Source organism: Sinocyclocheilus anshuiensis, unplaced genomic scaffold, assembly GCF_001515605.1.
Source record: "Sinocyclocheilus anshuiensis isolate Anshui unplaced genomic scaffold, SAMN03320099.WGS_v1.1 scaffold176, whole genome shotgun sequence".
NCBI classification, from domain to species: Eukaryota; Metazoa; Chordata; class Actinopteri; order Cypriniformes; family Cyprinidae; genus Sinocyclocheilus; species Sinocyclocheilus anshuiensis.
In genome coordinates, this window is record NW_015555723.1 from 454,049 (window position 1) to 470,485 (window position 16,437).

The 16,437-nt window shown below is 35.2% G+C and overlaps 1 protein-coding gene and 1 pseudogene across 1 annotated transcript in view; one reads left to right on the forward strand and one right to left on the reverse strand.

The window, feature by feature from the left end:
* LOC107672525 (hemicentin-1-like) overlaps positions 1-13,941 on the reverse strand; it is a 31,028-nt pseudogene extending 17,087 nt beyond the window's left edge.
* Positions 13,942-15,153: 1,212 nt separating this feature from the next.
* pmpca (peptidase, mitochondrial processing subunit alpha) overlaps positions 15,154-16,437 on the forward strand; it is a 6,639-nt gene continuing 5,355 nt past the window's right edge. Inside the window, exons 1-5 of the mRNA XM_016465794.1 lie at positions 15,154-15,231; positions 15,565-15,767; positions 15,858-15,937; positions 16,063-16,145; positions 16,223-16,317. Coding sequence (XP_016321280.1) covers positions 15,185-15,231; positions 15,565-15,767; positions 15,858-15,937; positions 16,063-16,145; positions 16,223-16,317 — 508 coding nt within the window. The 5' untranslated portion in view covers positions 15,154-15,184. The remainder of the gene's footprint in view (positions 15,232-15,564; positions 15,768-15,857; positions 15,938-16,062; positions 16,146-16,222; positions 16,318-16,437) is intronic.

Genomic DNA, 16,437 nt, shown 5'->3' on the forward strand with positions numbered 1-16,437 from the left:
AAAAGCCTTTCAAAACAAACTCCCTGATTAAACATTATTTACACAAATTTTCATCAGTTTATATTTAATATTGTGAAAATTATTCATAAATAATTATTTTTTCACTCAAAAAATGAGGTGCCTACTCTCCGATAAATGAGGCCTACGATTAATCAGAAGCAAATATAAATACAAAACCAGTCCTAAATGAAAGGAAAGAAGTTGACAAAAAGATTGAATCCAATATTTGGTGATAATATAGCATAATGAGTGATTTATAAGCAATTTGAGAACTACCAGAGCCTCTGCTTCACCAGGAAACCCCATTCATCAGGAAGGCATTCCTAGAAACTACGTCATCCAGATGCCGCGTCAGCAGCCCTGGGATTCCCTCAAGCAGCCATCCAGGAAGCCTGTTGTCAGCAATGAGGAAACAGTTGAAACATCAACTGTCAACTTGAACGCAAGTAACAAACAAAATCTTCTATCTGCTGAACTGGCGCTGATGATTGATTTTAAGCAGTAAAGATAAGCCAAGTCTCTGCTTTGTGATTCTCTCAGGTTGAATTTAAAAGAACTCGTGGAAAACGAGTTAGAACTTTGGGAACTTCATACAAACTCCGTAACTTTCATTCTTCAGAACTGTATTTGTGTGTTTTAGCTTAGTTTAATATAATCTAGAATAGCCAATAAATTCTTGTTTAATTTAAGCGCTGTACAAATAAACTTGACTTGACTTGACTTGACTTTGTGATTCTCTCAGGTTGAATTTAAAATAACTCGTGGAAAACGAGCGTTAGAACTTTGTAAACTTCATGCAAAATCCGTCAACTCTCATTCTTCAGAACTGTAAGTGTGTGTGTGTGTGTGTGTGTGTGTGTGTGTATGTGTGTGTTTTAGCTTAATGTAATCTAGAATAGCCAATAAATTCTTGTTTCATTGATAAAGAAGTATTGTCTGGTGTCGTGAAATTTTGTAAATTTAAAACTCTGCCAAGATCACGTTACCTAGCTCGTAGCTTATAACTTATCAAAAGCATGTATTAACCCGTGGCCAGGGAAAATACAAATATTCAAATTGTTAATATACACGGACGTTAACGTCTCGCTGGACGAGTCGTTGATACAGTGTAAACTATCAAATTTGAAATCAGTTCTAATCAGGTCTTTTGAATAATTAATTTCATTATAAAATTCAATGAGTTAAATTCCTTACAATGCTCATCATGGATTTAAGCCAAGAAGAAAATGGTATACAAATCCCTAAAATAATTGCTTTCTTCTGAAATTGCAAAACACACAGTGTAACTGTCTTCCATCCTATGTTACATATAGAACACAAAAATGCCTAAAAAATGTAGTGTCATGATTATTTAAGGGCCTACACAGAAATATATCTAAAAAATACAAATGATCATAATTCTGTCACATTCAATGTGTTTACAAATATGAAAGGAAATAACGCTTTTTGTTTAAAAGATTACTGTGAATAAATGACTTCTAAGGTGTATATGTATTGATCTTATGCTGTAACAATGACCAAAAAGTACCCCCCAAAAATAAATACAATAAAAATGTATGTTAATATTAGCAAATATGAGATTTTTTTCTCTGCTATAAATGGCAAAAGAACTGAGAAGCTCATTAACAAAGACATTAATTTGATCACCAACCTGTTATTATTGTCAATGGTCCTCATAGGGGCCTGTGAGGTGTTTTTCTTGAGTGAGTCTGTGTCATTCCTCACTGATGACTTGGTACTTCCAGACTGCTTGATTATTTGACTCTGATTTTGATGCTGTTCCATGGGAGCCGAGGCAGTGAGATTCTCTACATCCACTAAAGTTAAGCCTGTAGTCTGAGTCTGTCCACTAAAGGACAGGGCACTATTCAGGGAAACGCTCTGAATTTTTTAAAGCTGGGTATGGGAATATAAGTCTGCTGGGAAAGGCGTGTTTGGGTTTGGATTAATTACTGGAGGTTTTGTGACCTGCTCTGTTATTTGGATATGTTGATGTGCATCCTGTAAAAAAGTCTCTTTGAGTGGGGGAAATGGTGTAGGTTTGACAGGCACAGGGGTTGGTTTTTGTGTTTGAATGGGTTGATTGTTTTTCTCATTAATTCCTACGCTAATGCCACTTGGCTTAAGTGAAATGAACTCTGTAGTGTCTTGGGTAGATTCAAGATTCAGGTATGTTGGTGAGTCCTCCACAAAAGCATAAAACACTGCACCAAGGGGGGAATAGTTTTGCAAGAAAAAATCAAGAAGATTCTCTAAGGTGTATTATTATCCTGTTGTTTATTGAAGAAGGACTTACGGGATATCTTCAGTTGTTTGTTGAAGGGATTCATTTGTCTCTGTATTACTCAGAAGCTTTGAACCATAAGGAAAGGAATTAGTAAATAGCTCTTGCTCACTCTCTGGAACCTGCAAGGTTGGAAAAAACAACTAATCTCAGATCCATGATTGTTACCAGATGCATGTATTGCAAGGTATTATTCAACCAATTTAAAGAACTAAATCACTGAAAATGGTCAAAATGGTGGAGAATGTTAATGAAAATGCCAAAGTACACACAAAACAATGACAGGGTCAGTCACGTGTTATAAGGCTAATGTCACGGATGGCACAGCATGACTATCTCTGCATTTTGCATTACTCACAGTGGGCATAATCGTTTTACTCAGTGCTTCCTTATCAGATGGGACATCAGAGTCAGCTTTAAGTTAGAGCATTTGGCTGGTTAGATAAAACCAAGATGTGCAAACATGAAACTGATGTTTATTGACTGGAGCTATGAGAACTAAAACAATCTTACTTTTCATGCATTTTGCTCACCAGTTACAGTTATGATGACACTTCTCACATCCTGACCGACTCTGTTTTCTGCAGTGCAGTGATACTCTCCTGCATCAGACCGGTGGATGTTGGAGATGACTAATGTACCATTATCTGTAAAATTCATTTTAAATTGAAAAAACGAAACGTATGGCCTACAAGAAAAACAACTAAATCATATGGTAAAACCACAGTCTGTCCAATATGTAACAAACCATCAATGTGTATCTGTTGTGGGAGTGAGACCGGAGAGTTTGAACCAGACAGTTCTGGTGAATTTTGTATCGATGCAGTTCTAATCCAAGTGTACTTGAGAGGAAAATCTCCAACAGCTCGACAAGGGAGACTAACAGGTGATCCCTCTGAGACAGTGAGCGATGCAACGAAGGAAACAATGACTGGCTTCACTGAAAACAAAAAGATATGTTAAATTTGATCTAAATTGGAAAATTAGTTGACTTTACCTAAAAATGAGAAGAAACCCATTGCCTTAAAAATTAAGCAAATAAACATCATGCCTAATTGAAAAACATCAGTTATGTTAACCTGACTTTTCTGAGTTACAATGGCAATTAAAAGTTATCAAAACAAAAGAAAAAAATTATGTTCCACTAACTTAAGTTGATCAAACCGCAATTACACAATAATGTAAAGCTAAATAACTTAAAACTAGTCTTAGTTACCAAACACTTTGAGTATATTCTCAGCTACAAACGGTCCAAAATGCAGCAGCTAGAGTTCTTACTAGTACCAGGAAGTATGACCATATTAGTCCAGTTCTGTCAACATTGCACTTGCTCCCTTTTAAACATCGTATACATTTTAAAATCTTGCTAATTACGTATAAAGCCCTGAATGGTTTAGCTCCTCAGTACTTGAGCGAGCTCTTATCACATTATGGTCCTTCATGTCCTCTGCGATCTCAAAACTCTGGCCATTTGATCATACTGTACCTAGAATATCAAAATGAACTGCGGGTGGCAGATCCTTTTCCTATTTAGTGCCCAAACTCTGGAACAATCTACCTAGCATTGTTCGGGACACACTCTGTCAGTTTAAATCTAAATTAAAGACCCATCTGTTTAACCTGGCATACACATAATATACTATCACATTTCTATAATTCAAATCCATTAAAGGATTGTTAGGCTGCATTAATTAGGTCAACAGGAACCGGGAACACTTCCCATACCGCCAATGTATTTGCTACGTTGTAAGAAGAATGGCATCTACGCTAATATTAGTCTGTTTCATTCTTATTGATCAGCACTTAGAGACGACCTCTACAGCCCTGAATGTCAATGGAGACCATGTCAACTAGATGAGCCCTAGAGAAAGATCCCGTGCGGAGACCTCGACACCTAGACGGCCATCGGCACAAGACCATGGGAACCAGATGAGTCCTCTGCACAATCTGACCTGTGCTGCAGCCTGGAATTAAACCACACCATTATGGTTTCATCTGGCCAGAGGAGAACTGGCCCCCCGACTGAGCCTGGTTTCTCCCAAGGTTTTTATTTTCTCCATATCTGTCGCCAATGGAGATTTGGTTCCTTGCCACTGTCGCCTTTGGCTTGCTCATTTGTGGACACTTAATTTCTGGCAATATTTTCAGCTTGATTGCACAGAAACTATTTGAACTGAACTGAGCTGGACGATGACATTACTGAATCGATGATCTGACTTTAACTGAAAAATTTAGTGTTTTCTATTGTCCTCCTACATTATTGACGCACTATTTTCCTGTTTAATACTGTAAAGCTGCTTTGACAATCTGTATTGTATTAAACGCTATATAAATAAAGGTGACTTGACTTGACAAATAATATGCTGATTCCCAGAGTGCGTTGAGGCATGAATAAATTAAGCAATTGCTTTGTTTTACTATTTTCCAGCTTTAATTGCCAGTTTCGTTGCCAGTGTTTGTTGTCAGAATTAGCAAAAAAAAAAACTATTTAATGTTCAGAGCCTTATCATCAAATTAATTTGATTGTTACCATTGTTATGTTTAGCATGCTGAATGTTGATGTCTGTGTGTGGCGCAATTAAGATCACCAACTAGCTCCACAGTACCCATTAATAGTATGATGTTTATGATACAGGTGTTAGTAGTACAATTTCAATAGGCCATAACTTTACATTGCCACACAAAATGTGAATTAGTTTATGATCTATTTTGAAGTTAGATAACTTCTAAAAAGCAACCCATGGTACTAAATGATTAGCATAATAATGTATTTATACATCCTCTTATTTCAAAGAATATCATGGTACATGTCCAAAAGGCATGTTAGTTGCATGGTACTTTTTGCTAGTATGCTATTTTTGCAAAGGGAGATTTACCAGCAACCCGAAGAGTCATGGTTTTCTGATCGTGACCCAGTGTGTTGGAGGCTGTGCATGTGTAATGTCCTTCATCATACGTTCTCACTGATGAAATGTAGAGTGTTGTGTTTCTTAACCTGGGAACAAAATGAATTCACATGCACCACCTGGTAAACAATAACTACAATTATAGTTAATAAACTCTTCATGCAAAACGTACCCCATTATAATTTTGCCTCCAGTTTGGACAGACCGGCCCTGCTTTGACCACCTGATGAAAGGAGCAGGGTGTCCTAACACCTGGCAGTGAATCGTCACTTCAGCTCCGACAGGAGACGTCACCACAGTCGGCCAGATAGTCACGGATGGAGGTTCTGATATAAAAAGGCCAGATTGACCATAGTAAAATATAATTATGGGAGCTGAGCAAACATAATGAAGAGTACAAAGTCACAAATGATAAGCCAATCAATTTTTTAAGTCAGGGTTTTATGGGTTAGATAACTTCCATCGGTCCATGATAAAACTACAGGTGTTTCAGGACATTGTGATAGAAATGCCAAATTAAATATAATAAATTTGATTAGAATCATACGATTCTTTAAAAAAACTAGAAACGTAATCATATCATTTTTATACAGGATTTAAACCAACTTTAACCCTTAACCCTTGCATGTTTTTAATTAAATACTCAGGGTAATTAAATTACTCGCCACAGCTTTTAACAAATTTATAAACTATGATTAATTATTACAAATTATTAAAAGTCATTCGGCAGATTCTGTCTGGGCCTGATTTCAGTAGACAAAAAACCCTGGTGTTTATGATTTCATAAACCTTTCTCAGACAACACCTAAATCAGGATCTGATAGATCTATGGGTTACTTTCAAGAAAGCCAAATAATTCCTTACCAAGAACATCCAGGAAGATTTTTTTCGATGTGAGAGCTCTTTTGAGATGGGAATTAGAAGCTGTGCAGAAATACAATCCACTGTCTGTCTCTTGTACACTGAAAGTCAGAGACTCACAATTAAAATATGAAAACATTTGGACTGTTTTCTCTTATTACACGATTCAATTTACAGATAATACTATCCAAATTAAAATATGGACATGCACACACAAATATACACAAACATCACAGTTTAGCAAAACAGAGTACATAAATGGATAGAACTGCAGCAAACGAACAAATCCACACAACACACCTGTGGAAGACCAGGTCTCCATTATAATCAAAAGTATAATGCAGTCCTGTCTGGAGGAGTCTGTTGTTCTTAAACCAGGACACTTGTGCTTGGGGTCTGCTGTGAGGAGGCCTACAGGAAAGAGTCGCAGATTCACCCTTCCTCACTGTTAGGTTGGCAGGTTCAAGAACAAAGATCCAATCCATAACTGTGTGAGAAGGGATGAAAGGATATGCTAAATAGAGGACAGGTGTGAACAGCTGCCACTTGGAATGAAAGTGGGCTACTCTGAAAAAGAAGTACCTGCAGGCAGGAGGTAGGCTGGCTCCGATATCATTTTCTGCCTCTCATTGTGAGCTTCACAGGAATACAGGCCCTCATCCTCTGACAATACTCTCCTAAGAACACGATTTTCACACTTGTTTCACAATGTCTTTTATTATAAGTATTTGATTTTGTAAATATTCAAATTGATGTGATATATATCAAAATACATATATTTTGTTGTTGCAATTTCACACTTGTTTATTCATGATTTGTCATAGAAAAACCTCACTGAAAAATCAGCAGTTGTCCATCCTTCTGCAGATCCCATCTAGAAGAATTGGGTAATGGATGTCCATCCTTAAACCACTGCACTGTGGGAATGGGGAAGCCTTCAACAAAGCAGTGCAGTGCGGTTTCCATTTCAACAGGTACAGTGACATTTTGGGGGCCTTCAGTAATCTTTACATCTACATTAGAACCTGTGCAATAGACACAAAGACACTTGAATTAATATATCAGTAACTGAGTAATAAGAAAGTCAGAATATGTCAAATATATCAGAGTTGTATATCTCTCTGTCTTACCATGCACTGTCAGAGTTGCTGCTTGACTTCCTTTGCTTATGTTCAGCAGAGGATTGTGGGTGATACAGATGTAGACTCCTTGGTCTGCTTTAGTGATGTTAGCCATGTGCAAAGTGCCAGAAGTCTTCCTTTGACTCCCTCCTCCATACTGTCCCTAGTGGTAATATATAGTATTTAGTAAATAAAAATGATTGAACTACACTACACTCATTTGCAGTGTTGGGGAGTAACTAGTTACATGTAATGGAATTACGTAATTTAATTACAAAATAAAAGTAATTGTTATGATTTCATAAACCTTTCTCAGACAACACCTAAATCAGGATCTGATAGATCTATGGGTTACTTTCAAGAAAGCCAAATAATTCCTTACCAAGAACATCCAGGAAGATTTTTTTCGATGTGAGAGCTCTTTTGAGATGGGAATTAGAAGCTGTGCAGAAATACAATCCACTGTCTGTCTCTTGTACACTGAAAGTCAGAGACTCACAATTAAAATATGAAAACATTTGGACTGTTTTCTCTTATTACACGATTCAATTTACAGATAATACTATCCAAATTAAAATATGGACATGCACACACAAATATACACAAACATCACAGTTTAGCAAAACAGAGTACATAAATGGATAGAACTGCAGCAAACGAACAAATCCACACAACACACCTGTGGAAGACCAGGTCTCCATTATAATCAAAAGTATAATGCAGTCCTGTCTGGAGGAGTCTGTTGTTCTTAAACCAGGACACTTGTGCTTGGGGTCTGCTGTGAGGAGGCCTACAGGAAAGAGTCGCAGCTTCACCCTTCCTCACTGTTAGGTTGGCAGGTTCAAGAACAAAACTCCAATCCATAACTGTGTCAAAAGGGATGAAAGGATGTGCTAAATAGAGGATAGGTGTGAACAGCTGCCACCTGGAACGAAAGTCGACTCATCAGAAAAGGAAGTACCTGATGGAAGGAGGTAGGCTGGTTCAGATATCACTTTCTGCCTCTCATTGCGAGCTTCACAGAAATACAGGCCCTCATCTTCTGCCAAAACTCTCCTAAGAACATGATTTTCACACTTGTTTTCACAATGTCTTTTATTGTAAGTATTTACCAAAATTTTATTTTTTACATATGGATGTATTAATGACCATTATATTTCATAGGACTGTATTTTATTATACCTATTTATTCTTGAAGAAATGTATATATTTTGTTGTTGTAATTGCACACTTGTTTATTCATAATCTGCCATTGAAAAACCTCACTGAAAACTCAGCAGTTGCCCATCCTTCTGCAGATCCCATCTAGAAGAACTGGGTAATGAATGTCCATCCTTAAACCACTGAACTGTGGGAATGGGCAAGCCTTCAACAAAGCAGTGCAGTGCGGTTTCCATTTCAACAGGTACAGTGACATTTTGGGGGCCTTCAGTAATCTTTACATCTACATTAGAACCTGTGCAATAGACACAAAGACACTTGAATTAATATATCAGTAACTGAGTAATAAGAAAGTCAGAGTTGTATATGCAAAATATATCAAAGTTGTATATCTCTCTGTCTTACCATGCACTGTCAGAGTTGCTGCTTGACTTCCCTTGCTTATATTCAGCAGAGGATTGTGGGTGATGCAAATATAGACTCCTTGGTCTGCTTTGGTGATGTTAGCCATGTGCAAAGTGCCAGAAGTCTTCCTTTGACTCCTTCCTCCATACTGTCCCTAGTGGTAATACTTAGTATTCAGCAATGAAAGATTATTAAACTTATCACAGAGTCCTATATAATTTCTACTTTTGATGACAAGTTATGGGATCTGACTGCACAAAAACCACAATCTCCATGCATTAGTCATAGTCGCACTGTCTTGTTTGGACTTTCATTTTGACGGCACCCATTCACTACAGAGGATCCATTGGTGAGCATGTGATGTAAAGCTAAAATCTGTTCTAATAAAGAAAAACAAACTCATCTACATATTCGATGGCCTGAGGGTAAATAAATTCAGCAAATTATAATTTTTGGGTGAACTGTTCCTTTAACAGGAAAAATATCACCAAACAATATAATTTTGTCATAACTTTAGGTGAACTAAACAAAGTCTGTTCGCTCAGTAAGTATAAATTAGCCTTTAGATTTATCAATTTAAAAAAATAGTCAAACTAAAACCAGCTTTCGATTGTAATTTATTGTAAGTTATTTCATTATAATCCTCATTTGATGGGTTAACAGTGTGTACCTGAATCTGGTTCCCTTTGGTGAGAATTCTGCCATTTTTTAACCATGAAATCTGAGCGGGAGGAGAACTATCACCAGAGGCACACTGAAGGAAAACATCATGTCCCTCTTCAGTTCTCATGGACTGAGGGTGAAAGAACACATCCTTCAGGCCTACAAACAAACAAATTACAATCAATGACAATTTGTGATACACATCCTGTGTGCAGGTTTCTGTTTGTAACCATTAAAGGGATAGTCCTCCTAAACAAGGAAATTACTCACCTTCATGTTGCTCCAAACCTGTTTGACTTTCTTTTTTCTGCTGAACAAAATATAAAAAAGATATTTTGAAGTATGTTGGTAATGAAATCGTTTCGGTTCCCATTGATTTCCTTTTGGAACAACTTGATGGTGAGCAAATGATGACATAATTTTCATTTTTGGGTGAACTATCCCTTTAACATCATCTGTCTTATTTTCATTTCATTAATTAATATAACTTTACAATATACATACATGCTTTGCTGACCACAAAAATATTACTCAATATGGGTTTCGTATTCACAGATAATGTGTTAAATATTTATTATAATTTATAATTATTATAATAGTTATTATAATTTAAGTTATTGTCTGAGAAGTTTTAGGGGGAGTGAATGATAATGTAATGAAATATTTTGATAAAATAGATAGAGATAATAAGAGATAATCATATTAAATGTCACATATAATATTCTATGACCACCTCTGATTTTTTTAGAGTGGAAATGTATCTGTTTTAAAGACTAATGTCAGGTAAATTTGTGGGTCATGTTTTATGTATATAAATTCATATGTTATTATTATTTTTTTTTTATTTGTTTATTCATTTATTTATTTATTTGTAAGAAGATTAAGAAAACAACTGGGAGGAAGAGTATTTTTAATTAGTTATTTTTAGATGTATGCTTTACATGCCATAGAAGTCCTCTTTCTCTGCTTACGTATAATGTGTTATAATTATTATAATAAAATTTTTACATTTTTAGACCATCCAGTCTATTATGACAGAGTATTGGGAGCGCAGGTGAGTACTCAGGGGCAAACAGAAATCCCATGAATGAGCGCTTCAGCCTTATGACTCATCTGGCATGGTCCATAGACAGCAGGTGGGTGAGCTACTGGGATCTAATGCCAGGAGCGTGTTTTCTTTAGCCAAACAACATCCCATTAAATGAAGCAGCAGTTTAGCAATTCATTAAAGTATTGAATATTTGATCCCCTTACTAATACATTCTAAGCACTCCAGAGAAGGAATTTCATTTGTCTGGCATTAGTCATATGTGACCCTGGAGCACAAAACCAGTCTTAAGTCGCTGGGGTATATTTGTAGCAATAGCCAAAAATACATTGTATGGAACAAAATAATCAAGTTTTCTTTTATGCCAAAAATCATTAGGATATTAAGTAAAGATCATGTTCCATGAAGATATTTTGTAAATTTCCTACTGTAAATATATTCAAACTTAATTTTTGATTAGTAATATGCATTGCTAAGAACTTCATTTGGACAACTTTAAAGGTGATTTTCTCAGTATTTAGATTTTTTTGCACCCTCAGATTCCAGATTTTCAAATAGTTGTATCTCGGCCAAATATTGTCCTATCCTAACAAACCATACATCAATGGAAAGCTTATTTATTCAGATGATGTATAAATCTCAATTGCGAAAAATTGAGCCTTATGACTGGTTTTGTGGTCCAAGGACACATATGAGGATATGTGGGGAAAAAGTAAAGAGAAAACTTTAGAATAACATTTCATAGTTTACCTATTTATGTAAAGCTATGAATTACAGTTTAGCTTTAATGACTGATAACATATACTTTTAGTTGAATTCAGAATCCACCTGCAGTCATTCTCAAAAATGAAAATATAGAAAAGTATCCAGCTGGAATACTAAAAACAATCTCTACATTTATTTATTTATTTGTTTGTTTGTTTGTTTGTTTGCAATTTGAGCAGCTAACTGCTGATTTTAAAGATTTGCTCATGTATATTGAATGCTCATTCTATTGATTATGACTGCTGTTTGACACTATTAATCTATGAATATTTTGAAATTATTATTATTATAAAAAAATTTTACCAGGCGGACAGACAGTAAATGGTGAGTAAAATTGAAAAAAAACCCTGGTGGAATGACCTGCCCAAATCAATCTGAGCAGCTGAGTCCTTAACCATCTTCAAGAAACGACTAAAAACACATCTGTTCCACCTTTATTTGACCCTAACTCTAGCACTTTCTATTCTATTTTAATAGAATTAAACTTTAACTTTATCTATATTTATCTTTTGTTATTTATTTTTTATTTTTATTTAAAAAAAAAACAACAAAAAACAAACAAACACTAGCTTTCTATTTTCTCTATTCTATCTTGTTTTTCTTTGTGTGTGTGTGTATATGTGTGTGTGTGTATAATATATATATATATATATATATATATATATGCACCTTGCTATGTGTACTGCGTTAGGCTAACCGAGACTTGTCATTTGCACTTATATATTGTTGCTCTTTTGTTAGTTTTGACTGCTTTTATTTTCCTCATTTGTAAGTCGCTTTGGATAAAAGTGTCTGCTAAATGACTAAATGTAAATGTAAAATTATTTCTCAAAGGATATTGAACATTTTTCATAGAACAGAATTTTTCAGCATTTTAACCAGTTTGATTGATATTCAATCTAAACAAAGATTAATATCCTTTTCATAGTCTATACACTGAAAAAAATATCTAGAATTTACTTTAAATCAATTTTCAATTATTTTTGAGCAAGACATACTCCCATAATCTTGGAAAAAAAAATTTTTTACAGTGTAGCTGTAAACAGTTAGAGTTCACTGTCAAGGTTTAAAAAAAAAAACTGTTGTATACTATTGTATATACATAATTGTGTTGATTGTATATTCTGTGTTACTGTGTTGTGTATACTGCATCTGCATGTCAACATTTGTCATCTACATGAAAAATCATTACTTTTACAGTACCAAGAGAAGAATTGATATTAATTGATTAATTGAAAATTAGTGTATTTATGCTTGTATACACCATTATACAAAATGTAAAATAAATTAATGTAACTATTTTGCATTAACTATGCAATTAGCATATATCATTATTTTAACAATTGCAAAAATACTGCACTTAACCATGAAGAGCAGAAGTGTTAAGCCTCATGCAGTGCAGCATCTCTGTCAGAGAGCGCTTGTCACTGTGTGTCCTCTGCTTTATCAAAGCAACAGGCTTGATCTAATGATGGAGCAGCAGACACACATACAGCACACAGATGGGCTCTGTGGCAGAGCACCACCCCTCCACCGCTACGAACAATATGAGAGGACTAAAGCACCACTCTGCATGTGTTGAGCAAAATGAATGAGGCCACAAATAAAAAACTAAAACATGCAATTTGAGAAAAATGAGAACAATTGTGTTCCAATTTCCCTGTAATGGTTATTCATAAAAGGTGTCCACAAGTCTAATAGCGTTTGTTGTACACATGGGCATAAATCATTTCACACCTGTATGTGTGTTAGGCTGCATGTGATTAATTATATTATAGCATAGGCTCTGTTTAAAGTACTAAAATACCTATCACTTATATAAAAATAGTGGTTTTTAATATTACACACGTTTTATATTGCATGTGTTTAATTAGAGTGATATTTTTGATATACTTTAAAATGACCTGATTCAAAATTAGCTGATTTAATTTTCCATTCCATATATACTGTATGTTTAGAACTGGTTCAAAAATCAGAGAAAGGGAAAAAATGCTGAAGGACAACATGTTCCATCCAATAATAAATGAATACATTTCTTTAAAATCAGATTATTATAATAAATAATCTGATCTTAAATGCAAAAGCTGAAATGTAAACCATAATGAGTCAGACAGCAGAAACAATAGTACAGATTTTACAATATACCATTTTAATAATATTAGTATTTTCGTAGAATTACTGTACATGTTTTGATAAGATTTTAGGAATATAAGAAGAAAGTTAGTGGTTTTTGGGCAAAATGTAGCAAGTCTTTGCAAATGTAAATCTTCATTTCTTTTATCAATTCAGCACAATCAGATGTAAATTAAAGTACAAATAGCCTAATTTCTAATCTATGCAAGAGGGTGATTTTAATTAACTGAACAAAGGCCAATTCGTTTGGCTAATGTGATATTTGCAGTAGAACATCAAACACCCAAAGTCTGCGAATGGCTCCGAATCATTTCATGTTGCTACAGTAATTATCAGCGAGAAGCGACCTCTTCATGTGCTGAAACAGAATCGACAGAGAAAACATCTTTGTTGAGACCACAAGCTGTGGTTTAATTCTTTACTTACATCTTCAATCAGAAAGACCTGTTATTGATCATCTGAAATCCATTCTGTCCAACAAATCAACTAAAAATGACAAGAAAACAAATTCATCACATTTATCTTCATTATAACAGCTACAGTAACAGATTCAAAGTGCTGTTAAATAATTATAATTGCTTACCAAGGCTGCATTTATCTGATAATAAAAGAAACCGTAAATAGTGAAACATCATTACAATTTCAAATAACTGTTTCTTATTTTTAATATATTTTACCATTTTAATTCTTCAGATATTCTAATATGCAGATTTGATCTGAATAAGATGCCTGCTCAAACAATGCTTTATATTTGCTGCTCAAGAAACATTTCTTATGTCTTATCATTATCAATGCTGAAAACAGTTGAAGCATCCAGTTCAGCAGTTGAAAACTGATTCATATTTTTGTGGAAACCATTTTTCCCCAGAAAGTTTTTTTTTTCCAGAAATTTCAAAAGAAACTTAAAAAAAAAAATCTTACTCCAAACTTATGAATGTTATAGTGGATCACAGTTTCCACAAAAATATGAAGCAGCACAACTGTTTTCAGTATTGATAATAATAAGAAACATTTCTTGAGCACCAAATATGAGAGCAGGCATCTCAGTGAACCTCTTGTTTTATTTGCACTCATCGTACATGATTATATAACCATATATATATATATTTCTAAATCTATCCTCGATATTTACATATCCCGTCTATTCGGACAGACTTTAGATAAATTTATTTATTCATTTATCCGATCATGGTTAAAGGGGTCCTATTATGTTCTTTTACAAAGTCTTGGTTTTGTTTTGGGGGTGTACTAGAACAGGCTCTCATACTGGATGATTGTAACCACTCGAAGTTCGTCTGCTAGCGTGTCTCCGACATAGTGATAACACTCGTTGCCTTCTCTAGTGCAGCTCAGCCAGGTCTCGTCCCATTCGTCAATATGGAAAATATGCGTTGTAGTCCAAACGTGTCTTTGGAAGTGTGATATCGGTTAAATAAAATACCTCCTTTTGAAGTGGACTTTGAGCTTTGTAACTTTGCAGATCTTTTTTATGCTCAAACAGCAACATTACAAACTAACTAAAGTTGAAAAAGTGAAAAAGCATAATAGGACCCCTTTAAGGCTAGATGGCATACTGCAAAAACTACTGGGCATGCGCACATCAATATAGCGTATTTTTTCTCACACTGTACAACAATAATTACTATTTTTGCATTATTGTAAGGGGTAGGTTTAGGGTTGGGGTAGGTGTAGACGTTAACAAAACACAATCTAATAAGTAGAATATTCAATTTATTGTTAGCTTCCGGGTCCTTTGCCACAACCTTCGAGCATGGCAACATAGAATAGGAAGTGTTTAATAATCATTTCCGGGCAACGTTCATGGTCAGAATCCAACATGGCTGCTCACATGTCAAGATTAAGGGGCTGGAGCCGAGCGCAGAGGTTTGATCTAACGTTAATGTCATAATTATTCACGTATCGAAAGGAAGTGCATTACATGTGTAACGTTACAGCCGTAGCCGCATGTTTGCGCTGATTTTATAACGTAATATATTATATATTCTCTGTCTACTTTGTCAAATCGTTTGTTATAGCGACAATGCACATGTGAGAAACTTCAAAATCTCGCGTGCTTTCCCTGTATTGACAGCAAATATTACAATCGCCAGTGTGGATATGTTATTATTATTGCTTATGGTTTAACTGTGTCGTCGTGTGTTTAATGTTGAGATACCTGTAGAAGCAGTCAGTACAGTCAGTGTATGATTACTGCAGGTTTGGCATCGCAGTATGTAGGCAGTACAGCAGTGGCAGTGCGTATCCCAGTGTGTACCTGTCCACACCGCTGCCCGGGATCCCCAAACCTGTCTTTGCCTCTGTGGACGGCCATGAGAAATACGAGACTAAAATCACCACCTTAGAAAACGGACTCAAAGTTGCATCTCAGAACAAATTTGGTCAATTCTGTACAGTTGGAAGTAAGTACAATGCGTAGCATGTACCGTGTTGTTTGATTCAAATGAACTGAACCAGATACTGAGGGTTTTATTTAATCTGCTTGTTTTTAGTTCTAGTAAACTCAGGCTCGCGCCATGAAGCAAAATATCCCAGCGGAATTGCACACTTTTTGGAAAAGCTTTCCTTTTCTGTAAGTCTGTTAATGTTCATGAGTTGGATTGCATGAATTGTTCTACTTTTTTGTTTCTACTGACACAGTTTTTCTGATTTAAATGCACTAAACCAATCTGAGTCTGATTGGTTCTTCGATTTAAGTCCACAGCCCAGTTTGAAAGTAAAGATGAGATTCTTCTAACACTTGAGAAGCATGGAGGCATATGTGACTGCCAAACATCCAGGTCTGAGACTTTTATTTTCTTTTTTATTTATTCTTTTCTGTTTATCTCGCTTATTTATTTATTTCTGTCATTTACAGGGACACAACAATGTATGCGGTTTCAGCTGAAGTGAAGGGTCTGGATACTGTAGTGAACCTTCTGTCAGATGCGGTTCTACAGCCCCGTTTATTAGGTGAGCATCTGAAACACAAACTGAATATTTAATGAATCTTTGAAACAGTTAAAGATATATGACAGGTCAAAATTTTGGAATAATTAAAATTGTAATGTTACTTATATATATATATATATA